The 11,869-nt window shown below is 38.6% G+C and overlaps 1 protein-coding gene across 1 annotated transcript in view; it reads left to right on the forward strand.

The window, feature by feature from the left end:
• Nucleotides 1–11,869, forward strand: part of ACOT12 (acyl-CoA thioesterase 12) — a 29,217-nt gene that overhangs the window by 1,116 nt on the left and 16,232 nt on the right. The window contains exons 2-5 of the mRNA XM_010014305.1: nt 4,143–4,203; nt 5,171–5,272; nt 7,492–7,624; nt 9,493–9,643. Coding sequence (XP_010012607.1) covers nt 4,143–4,203; nt 5,171–5,272; nt 7,492–7,624; nt 9,493–9,643 — 447 coding nt within the window. The remainder of the gene's footprint in view (nt 1–4,142; nt 4,204–5,170; nt 5,273–7,491; nt 7,625–9,492; nt 9,644–11,869) is intronic.

Raw genomic sequence — 11,869 nt, forward strand, 5'->3', positions numbered from 1 at the left:
ACTGGGCATGACGTGCTGTGGTCTGGAATTCCCCTTTGGCCAGTTTGGGTCAGGTGTCCTGTCTCTGCTTCCTCCTGGCTTCCCATACCCTTCTCACTGGCAGAGCATGAGATACTGAACAGTTGTTGATAGGAGAAAGCATTACTGAGCAACAACTAAAACACTGGTGTGTTACCAGCATTGTTCTCAGAGTAAAGCCAATACACAGCACTGCACCAGCTACTAAGAAGGAGAAAAATAACTATTACAGCTGAACACCTAATATTATTATAAATATTTTTATTGTTGTTATCATTTCTATTATTATTAAATGTTATGTAATTTCAGTTTTTAAACTGCTCTCATCTCTACACACAGATTTAATCTTCTGATTCTCCTCCCAGTCCCACATCGTGCGTGGGGGAGTGAGGGAGCAGCTGTATGGCAGTTACTGCTAGGTGGGCTTAAACCATGGCAGTCTACAAGATAATACAGGACTTCTGTTTTAGCCATTTTTCACTTTTTTCCAAAGGATAAAAGACACTGTCAGATGAAATCGCACATTTATTCCTAAGCCATATCTTTACAGAATCTTAAAGACGTTATTTTGTAATTTTCATGTATTTTTACACCTTGCAGTCTTGAAATCAGCGAGTACTTAGGTGGAATGAACCTGTGGTTACACAGATGAACACGCATGAAGTTGTCGTGACTGTGAACCAAACAACACTGGCTGTGGATGTACAGCTGATGTCAGTTTAAAACGGTTTTAAGTACGGGAGTTTACAGACATCCTGTTACAGTTCTGAACAGCAGATTTTTAGACAAGTGACCATTAGGGTGAGAGCTAGAACTAGTAATAAAGTGAACATGGTCATTCTGAATCTAGAACTCCAGAGTTTTTTGGTCAGTTTTACAAAATTACTTTTAAAGTGTTTGTCCTGCCTGTAACTGATTTCTGTTTGGTTTTGGTTTTGTTTTTTAATTTATCCTTAGGAAAAAATCCTCTCTGTGAAAATGGTAATCAGAGAGTCCTACAAATGAGTTCAGGGTAATGTTTTAATTTCAGGCATAATATTTCAGATTTCAGTAGCTTCAGGGCAATTTTCTCTCTTGTTTCCAAGAGCAGAACAAAGCTCCTAAAATATAATGAAAATACTTTTCCTTCCAAATTTGTTTCCAAATATGTCTCTAGTCCTTCTTCCACTTGTGGTGCCAATTTTTCATTTTTAACAAGAATTCAGGCTACAAGCCTAGTAACTGTGAAGTGGTTTCAGTAATTATTTTTCAGCCTCAGGTTATCTCTAACATTCCAATTGTAGTTTACTTTCTAATATCCAAAATTTTGCCAGAGCTTGTTGATTATACAAACATCTTGCATAAATAAGAGAGCTCTTCTATCTCACTCTAAATTAAAAAGATGTTTTGTAAGTTACCTACTATAAGGTTTCATTTACCTAACTCAGGTTACCAAATATTCTGTGAGGATTAACTCTTCTGTGCATATTTCTTTTTGGTTGACATGGAAACAGACATTTCCACAAATCTCTGTGTTGCAAAACTCAGTTTTATGCCATAATAACAAATAAATCCCTCTTCCTTGTCTTTTTAATATGCAGCAGTTCAGTGGTAGTAAGAACATCTGCTTTTAAATTAAATTTATTTAAATTTTGTTAGTGCTCTATATATGAATAGTATTCAGTCATTCTGTTACATTTTAAAAGCTTTCTGCTTTATGCCAGCTGGATGTCTGTTTGGGAATTCTGTGTAGGTAAATGGTGTTCTGTGACTTCTGTCCTTACCTATCTATTTAAATGCCCAGGCTCTCTTGGCTTGACTAAATCAGTTTGTCCAGAGTCAGAATACGTGATATAATGTAAAACATTTCATTTTGAAGCAGCTCCTGAAAGTATATGAAAAGACATTTCCCTATCATAGTGTCTGACCATCTCAGTTCTGACATCTTCATTTTATGATATGGCCGTGGACTCCAGAGGAGTACACTTTTCTACAACAAAATGTGAGTCCAGCTGCATAGACTGCTTTGTGCACCAGGGAGATGCTAGTCAGTCAGGGTGTCAGATATTCGTGAAGTCTAGGTCTGCCTTGTTGTGGGACTGTCTCAGGCCAAGTGAGATCACATCCAGCTTTGTTTCGTGGCTTCCGCCCTGCAGCTTTCTCACAGACAGACCAAGACTTACCTCTCTCAACCTCTCTTACGCAATGTTCTCGCACAGAGGAACAGAGGTCACCAGGGAGGTGTCACTGGCAAAGGTGAAATAAACAGTCTGTGCAGAAGAATACTTACAGGCCAGTAAACCTGAGATTGAGACCTTGGCAGTCCCTGATGGGACCTCATGGACAGTCCAGTACTGTGATATTCTTGACAGGGACCATGACGTCCTCTGCATGCATCTGAAGAGACTCTGAATTCTCTTTCTTTTAAGGAAGGCCTCTCTCAGTATTGGCATATGTTGCATTTAATCATACAGTTTGTCCAGTTAGTGTATAGTCCTTTTTTCACCTCATACTTATGATTAGCTGTACTGCTGTGTTACTGTAGTCCTCTCTCTTGGGAGTTTTGTGACAAATATAGAGCCTTCAGAGGTGTTTCTTGATTGGCTTCTGACTCTAAGCTTTCTAAAGCCTTTTTACAACATTGTAATATTAACTTCTTTTCCAAACTTAGACATAAATTTTGTGTTACTGTTATGAACATGTTCTTCTTTTTCTGGTGGTTGCCTTAGCTGTGGGTTTAGAATTGTAGCAATGATTGTGCTTTTTCTTTGCAGTGAGTGATGGAACAATTCCTTCTGAATATGTTCTTGAAAAGCTAATGAGGGCTGTGTATTTGCATATGGACTTCTTTTCTATAGCGATTTTCCTCCCCCATGTACTCAAAGGCTTCCACTTGTGTTCTTGAATGTGAACAAGAAGAAAGTTTCCATGTAATTGGTTGTTCCTGTCTGGTATTGTAAAGGAGCAGGTTTCTTGTTCCTCATTCTAGTGTTTGGTAACAATTCATTTGAAGTTCTTGCATAGAGAGAAGCAATTTAAGAAAAGCTATACCTTTAAATGTCAAACCCCTATTCATTAAATCAGGAAGAAATGATAAAAGTTTTTTTTAATATAAACTGAGATTATAACTGTGCCAAATCCTTAGCTATAAATGCTGTTTCATAGGTACTCAAGTGGTCTGAGTTATATTTTCAAGACTCAGATGTAGCTACCTGTACTTAGCCTGCTCTGGAACTGATCTTTACAATTGTCAGTCTGTCTGAATTTCCTGAAGGCAGTGACCCAATGCCCAGTTATTTTGTCTGTTGCTCTGACTTATCATGCACATCATGTCCTTTTACGCTTAATAAGGCAGTTTTAGAGGAAACGGTCTTCTTTCTACCCTTTCAACACTGCCTTGTGTTAGGATATTAGGGGTTTGAAAACAGGAGTCTCTCTTGTTACCAACACATAGCAGGTACTTTAGACATTCCAGAAGGAAATAAATTAGTTTCTTATTTAATCTTGATACTATTTAAGTAGAAAGAGAAGAATTCTGTTTGGGTATTTTGTGTAGGTAAATGGGGAAGAGTAGTTGTTCAGAGGTGTGCTCTTAGAACAGAAGGGACATGCTGCAGCCCTGTTCTTGGCTGAAACTTGGAAAGTGACCTCTTTCCCCATGCTTCAAAGATGTGGAAGAGCACTTTTTCTCCTGGGATTATTTCCTCATGTACATATATGCATACGCTAGGGAATATACAAGGAGTGTATCTTGTGTGATAGTTACATTTTGTTTTGCAGATAGACGTGTTCAGTGGTTTGGTGTAACTCACAGCAAGATGTCCCTTTCACCAAAAGCAGAATGTAGGCCAAAATTTCTTGGGGGTCCTGGGGCCTGGAGCATACCTGATGTCACACAGGCATGAGCAAGGAGAAGGAATGCTAGTATTAAGCTTACACAGTTTTCTGAACAACTAAAATTGTTCCTGAGCATGAATGAAGTCTGACGAGTTACAGAACTAGACTTTTTTCAGCGCGTTTTCAGTATGGGATGGAAGACACACACTGATTAATGAGATTTTCTTCAGTGTTAGAAATACCTAGGGAGGCAGGTTCAAGCCCTTATGAAGCTGCATCATTACATACCATTTTATTTTTCTTAACAGGGTTGGACAAGTTATTACCATCAAAGCAAAGGTGAACAGAGCATTCAAAACCAGCATGGAGGTAAGAGATCACTATCTTAACAATATTTAAAGAATAGAAGTTAGGTGCGAGGAGTGGAGGAAATGCAGCATTGGTCCAGGAGCTTTGTGCAGATATCTAAATAATAACACTGCCTAATGAAACTGGTTTCATAATGTGTATTATAGTTGCATGTTTCATGTAAAATAATCCATGTTAAAATAGAAACTGGACTCTGAAGACTTAAAATATTTGGTGGGTGTAATGGACAGGATGGGATAAGTGGTGTTGGTCCAGTCCAAAGCTGTTGACCTTTAAGCAGTCTTTAGGTCAGAGCTAGGATCCACTGAATAGGTGGAGTGCTAAGTATTTTTGAAACTTCTGATACAAAAGTATTTATCTCGGGTGGATGCATGTTCTTACTCTTCATTTTGCAGCAAGTATGCAATGCATTGCCCAATCACTTCCTTGAAATCAGAACTGAACCTCAAGGTTTAGTATCTCTGCGTTATGCCCAAGCCCAATTCTTGTTAATAGGCTGGTGCATCTCACAGAGAATGCATTCCAAAAGGAACTGAACATTAGAAAACAGTCAGAAGCTTTGATGCATTATCAGGCCTGTCTCACATAGGATCAATTACACTGTTTCACCTTCAAGTGTTTCATTGAGTTTTATATGCTTATACAGACTTTTCTGCTTGTACGGATCTCAGGGACTCCAAATGGCACACATGTAAATGGAAAGAGATCCATACAACTAAATCCAAGTATCTTTCCTGTTTTTAACTGTACCTTACAAGTGATGCTAAGCATATGTACAGTTGTACTAAAAAACTTTTCAGAACTCAGCGAATATTGTGATGTTCTTACATGTTCAGAGATGTCTCGGTGATAACAGAGCAGTTCTTTTACCTTGTTTCTTTTAAGAGACTGCACCATTTTGTCTCAACTCAGCTGACGATGTAAATTCCCTTTTTGTCTCCTTCCTCCGCTACCTTCTTCCTTCTAGGTTGGCATCAAGGTTACAGTACAGGATGTTTTGACTGATGTTGAAAAAATTGTGAGTGTGGCATATGCAACATATGTAGCCAAACCAGTTGGTGCTGGAAAGGTATTCCTTCTGTTTTCTTCTGTGCGAAATTACTGGGACTGAGTTTCTGCTAAATAATCCAACTTTGCTGGTTGTGAAACACATTAAAATCTTCATACCTGTTATTCTGATGGGTAATAGGAAAATGGCATGAAGTGCAGACTTTATGGAGATGCTTTTTTTTCCCCACATCTGTGTTCTGAAATTCCTAGGTTTTTCTTTATCGTTTCCACTTTGTCTTTCATGTTTGCTAATAATAGAACTAATGTCTTTGCAATATTGAGAGAGGCAAGCACTGGAAGAGAGATCCCGGTGAGTCTATGTAGTCTCTCTCCTTGTCAGTAACTGATCTATCTACATCCTGAAACCTGCAAGGGTTGTTGGGGCTGGGCTTTCTTCATCCTTCACTTCCCCTTTTGAGGAGGTTGTTCAGACGTCGCTATTCAGATAAGAGACATTATTTTTAAGGTAGTTTCCAATCTAAATGAATTCTTTGCCATTTATGTTAATTAGTTTTCATGTCAATGTTGTTTCTTCTCCCAAGTGTTTGGCTCCCTGGAGACATTTGGAAATCAGTCACAGTACTGTTAGCCTTCACATTGCTGTGCCAAGCAGGCACAGTTCTTTTAAAGCTTTCATATGAGAAAGGCCAAATATTCCTCAGATGCTCTTAATGAACGCCCTTTGTGTTGTAGCATTCTACTTTTTTGAACATGGGTGAGTAGAATCATATATCTGACCTTCTTGTCTCATTGAACATGTTACGACAGTGCATCTGCTTCTTTAACCTCCACTGCAGATTGGCATAGAGCAGTCATCACATGAGCAACTAATATATACAATCATTTCTGCTTTCTCTGCATTCTCTTCTGTAATGATATATTAGTTTGCAGAAGAAACTGATGAGAACAGACTAAAGCCCAGCTTGTCTCTGAAGGGTTAATGGCTAAATTGGCAAATCTGAAAACACCAAAATGGTATAAAGTAAGGATTGTTTATTATTGATTTGATACCCTATCGGTGGCATCAACCCATTTACCTTTTGCCCAGATTTCCAGGGAGATTAATTCAGGATTAAACTGGTGATGATTAACTAAGGTTAAGCTTAAGACAGTAACACCCCAGAGGGAGTTTGAGACTTCAGTTCAAATTCCATCACAAATTAAAGTGTTGGAGAAATTAAAGAACAGTTTTTCAAATCCACTTTTCTGAACAACTGTCGCTGAAGTTGTGCAGAGAGCAACAGTAAGCACTCACCATCTTAATCTTCTAGTGGGGCCGTCTGGAAAAAGCTAGGAAGCTCTTGAGGAGGGCCAGAAAGGAGGCAAGGAAGCTGCAAGAGAGCTTGAGTGAAGACTCAGAGCCCTCTTGAGAAACATGAGCAGCACCACTGCAGGATACAAAATGTTGTATTTGTATTGCAGTGCTTGTGCATTAAGGTTTCTGAGGGTAGACCTTGTAGGCAAGTCACACAACTGACTGTTCAGTAGCACCTCTGTAGTATTTATCTAAATGTAAAGATTTTCTTAAGCCAGTACAGGTTTGGATTTAGTTTGTCATTGAACTGACATACTTAGGAATTTTTACTTATGGGAGAAGGTCTGATCTTGGCAAGAGAAGGGTGTATATCTGAGCATAAGTAGCATTTTGCGGCATAAATTTATAGTCTGAAGCTACACCAAGTGCTGGGTGTTCATGGATTTCTCCTCCACCTCAGTGCACCTCGGTGCTTCTTTGAAAACTGGTCCTCAAGTTAGGCGGAATAGGCTATGTGAGTATGGAGAGCATTTCTGCTCTCCGTAGAGGGAGCTATTTCTGTCGTGATGGGGGTCGGCTCTGGGATACACTTTCCCATAGACTGTATGACTGATCAATGCAACTGGATTGTTTTTCTGATACAAAAAAATCAGCAGTCAAACCTACATATCAAGATCTTTTCATTTTTTCTTTTCTGTTTTCTTTTGTAATGAGAACTGTCTTAAACTGCATGTGCTGTCATGGGCATTTATAGTTAAAAGCTAAAAGCACTTTGTTATTGAGTTTTAACAAGTGGTTCAGAAAGGATAATGCAGCATCTCTTGAACTTTAACTCTGCACTTGTTTGTATTAATAGGACTTGTTATCTTGGATGGTTGATAGCAAAAGGTTGTAGAAAATGCTGATGCCATTTTAAGCTCAAAGTGTACTTTGTTATGATTATGGTGTTCAGAACCCTTTTTTTTTTTTTTTCATTTACATAGATTGAATTAGAACCTGTAAAGCTTCTGTCTACAGAAGACCACCTGGAACACAGCTTGGCTATTGAGAGAAGAAGAATCCGACTGGGCTATGAACAGGTCTTTCAGAGCCTAATGCAGGAGAGTAATAACGAAGGTGATTACTGTGGTCAGCATAGAAGATGGAACAAATGATTTATGGGAGCTGCAGTGGAGCGAAAAAGCAGACAAAATGCCTGAGTAGAGCTCCTTGACATTGTGGAATCGTGTAGAAAAGTGTGTGCCAGATTTGTGAGGGAGTGTAAGACAATTATTCTAATAGAGTGGTATTTCTTTGTCTTTCAGACATTCCAGATTTAAAAATGCAGAATTGAAGGCTAAGCATGTGTTAAATAGATGTGAAATGCAGATTTTCATGTAGGTTATCTGTGGAAGGTTTAACGCTTCGCACAGAACTTTGCAAAATGATAGTAAAGTGCTATGGCACTAGTTGTAATATAGATAGGAGGATAAAATTCACTCAGGCTTATAGCTATGTCTTTGCAAGAAAGCACTAAGAACTATGTTCATCTTGTGAGATCATTACCAACAAGCAGGAGAAACTTTACTACATAGAGGTCAAAACAGGTAAAAGAAATTTAAACTCCTCATGATCAAATTAGAAAAACTTGAGCTACGAAACAGGTTTGTCTTTATTTCTCATCTCTGTTCTTAAAGATAGTTGCACTCAAAAGTTGCTGAGCTCCCCTGCAAAAGAAATTATTCACAGCAGTTAAGAAATATGCTGGTATTTGGAAAATCTGAGCAATAGCTCTGCATATAAACAACAGACATCATGTGGGTTTACTGAGGAAGGACTAAACCTGTTGTAAATATAGATTCCAGTTGTGACAATAAGATTATCTAGAACTGAAGAGACTTGTTTGCCAGAAGCAAACAAGTTATTTGTCTTCATGGTAGCTGTCTGATAGGAAACAGTTTAATACCATGAAAGACAAATCAGAGGTTGATGATTTTGTTTCCACTACCATGCCTAGAAACTTCCTCAAAGGATCTTGTTATTGGTAGCACTAATTCACCTCCTTAAGGAGACAGAACAAGCAAAATAGGGGAGAGAGGAAAATACTGTGCGTAAAGGCTGCCAGGTAGCAAAATAGATATAAATCATATCCAGAAAGTGAAGTTTGTTTTCTGAGTGATCTTATGCAACAATTAAGTAGGTCCAAAGTGCAAGTTAGTCACATATGTCCACGCTTTCATATAATCGTAACTTCAGTTAACTATGGCAGAAGTCAAAAGTACAATTCAGGTCAAGAAGCTTCTAGCACAGATACATTTTAAAATGATTGGCATCTTCTCATGTCTAAATCTGATCTTGCAAAACATAACTGAAAAAAAAGAGTGAGGATGTGTAACTAAACATTTTAAAGTGGAACTGGAAAATGCTCAGATAATGGAAGATCATTACTGATTCCTAGCCATATTTCTTACTCTCATGTGTCCTGTATTGTCTCTGGTAATCACAAGATTTGTGGAAATAATCATGCCTAACCTTAATGAGACTCATTTAGACAGGTACCCATTGCACATGGTGGTCAAAGTCTGTGGAAGTCATTTGAACTCTCTGACAACATCCATTAGAGGTCATGCATAGCAACCATGAATAATCACAGGCACGTGCAGAGGCTGTTGTCTGTCTGCATTCACAGGTAGCCAAGCTTCACAGTAACAGCTTCTGAGACCACTTCTTGAAAGGATATAGTGGGGGCTGGGAAGGATCACTGTGCTGTGATAGACTGCAGGGTGCATCATCCCCTACCACTTACGTCCCTTGGAAGAAGAGAGCAAATCTTCAGGTTCTTGCTTCCCTTGCAAAGAACAGAGGTCTTCTGTGTCTTTCTTTTTTTCTTCTTTTCAGTGTTGCCTGAAGCAAATTGCACACCTCAGTAATGGGGGGTATTTTCTTCTTCGCTATCAGAGTTACTAGCTGAAATAATTCATTAGTACATTGTTGCCATATTTCAGATACTTTTGAAGAGGAAGGTGCAGTTTCAACTGACCTTACTCATGTGCAGAGTATTGAGCTTGTCCAACCTCCTCATGCAAACCATCATGGAAACACTTTTGGTGGCCAGATCATGGCTTGGATGGAGACAGTGGCAAGTATTTCAGCAAGGTACTTTCTGTATCATAGTCTTTGCAGATGGTTCTAAATGGATGTGATTTTAGCATTAAGGGTTTCACAAGGATTTGTTTAATGAAAAATACAGACCCAAGCCTTTGTGACTTTTCTTACTTCTGAGATTGCAGAAGGCCTTTGAATTAATCATGTGGTATAATTCCCACAGCATGCCACACCCCTGTGGGAGACAAATGTTATTCTTCTATTACACACAGAGACCCTAAAGCAAAAGAGGCAATATCATCCTCCTGAGAGTCTCTGTAAAAGTCAGCATTGGACATCAGAATAGAAGCTTGCCCTCCTGGTGGTTGGTGCATTGTTTTAAATGTAGAGTTAGTTGTTAAGTCAGGATAAAACCAGTACAAACCCTGTATCAGCTGATACCAAAAAGTGAACAGCCTTCTAAATGTTAGTCTGCAGATCCTTGTGCCCAAAGAGTAAGTCAGAGAAGAATAATCGAAACAGGTTCTGTTTTGTTGGTGCACACACAGAATGGGTGCATAACCTTCAGCAAGTCACTTAACCTTTCAGTCTTGAGTCCCATTTCTTATGGGTTGTAACATTTTCAGCTTTTTAAAGGGCTTTGTCATCTTCAGGTATTAAGTACGAAGTATTTTTGTGACACTGCCTTGTATTGCTTGTCAGTATGGCCTAGATTTAAAATCAGTTAGTTTTTCCTCCAGTGAAGTAAAGCCATTGTTTTTATCCCTCCTTGTTTTTGGATGCTGTACAAAGCTTCTTTGTTAGCAAAACTAGAGTTTCAGTTTGAATTCTTCTTGCATAGCAAGTGACCTAATTCACTGCAGGGATGTTAGATACGTTTTCGCTTTTTAACTTTAATAATTAAATGACTTCTCCATTCATTATTCATTTAGTTTCGATTTGTTGCCAGTAGTTGCACTGATAGCAACAGATTTTCTGTAGGGGTTGGATAAACAGCTTGTTTTAGTAACATTAGAATGCACTGACCTTACACCAGTGTGTCATTTCATTGCCTTCCAAGGGATTGTTTCAAATCTTTGCCATAATATGACCCAAAATATTTACCTGTTTCCATTTTTCATAAATTTTATCTAGTGAGAGTCACATTTAGGTTTAAAAAGAGAAGGAAAACATCAGCAAAGCAAGTACTGAAAAATTTTTCTTTGGACTAATGTATGTCAAACACAATTTGTCATGTTGAAAATTTCAGGAGTAATAGCTGGTGACAAAGGCATGTTAAAAACAGATATTTTTGCACTGTATGCTTGAGAAATGGCTAGTTCTGCTACAAACCTTTTGTTAGGCCACTCACAATTAGACCTGACCTTTGAAGGTGCCAGTTAAGAGTTGCTATGGCCACAAACCGATGGAGGAACATTAGAGGAGGGCTAACACTTGGCAAATACATTTCTAAGGGTGTTTTAAAGGTTATTTACCCTTAAGTTCTCCCACTTCCCTCCTGCCCCCACTTTTTTGGCTGGACAGTAGATGAAAATATTGCAGACAGCAATAAAGACATTTGAATATTAGTAATACTAGTTTGTTCTGGGTCTGTACTTTTTTACACTGTTTTATACACTTGCAGTAGAAGTATTTGGGGCATAATTTTCCCAGGAAAACTGGAATATTTAGGCCAAATTTCTGGTTTTTTCCTCCCTTATTTTCAATAATTTTGTGTTTGCGTCTTTCTCGTGAACATTGAACTGTTCTGCATTTAAAATCAGAACAGCAACTTAATGAAATGACAGTCATTTGAATCTGTTAGTCTATTAGAAAGATGTACCAGCAATTAGTTACCTACAGGTAATGGTGTGCTTTTAAGAACTCTGGTACATTAGTTTGCAGAGTGCAGTTGAGTTAAAAGGTAGGAATGCTACAAAACTCTATTTTCAAGTTTAGAAGCTGCAAAATGAAAAATCTATTCTCAGATGTGCATGTGGGATCTACTGAGGAGTTTTGCACACATGCGTAAGGACAGATCGTGGTTTTTCAAAGTCCAAAAATAAATGGCATTATTGTGTATTGTTCCCTACTCATGTGATACAGAGAGATTCCAGTAAAGACTGGGGCTTTGACTACGTTTAGAACTCCCAAATCATAGAACCATAGCGTTACAGAATGGTTTGTGTTGGAAGGGACCTTAAAGCTCATCCGGTTCTAACCCCCTGCCACAGCCAGGGACACCTTCCATAAGACCAGGTTGCTCCAAGCCACTGTGTCCAGCCTGGCCCTGCGCGA

This window comes from Nestor notabilis, unplaced genomic scaffold (genome assembly GCF_000696875.1).
Source record: "Nestor notabilis isolate BGI_N333 unplaced genomic scaffold, ASM69687v1 scaffold11405, whole genome shotgun sequence".
NCBI classification, from domain to species: Eukaryota; Metazoa; Chordata; class Aves; order Psittaciformes; family Psittacidae; genus Nestor; species Nestor notabilis.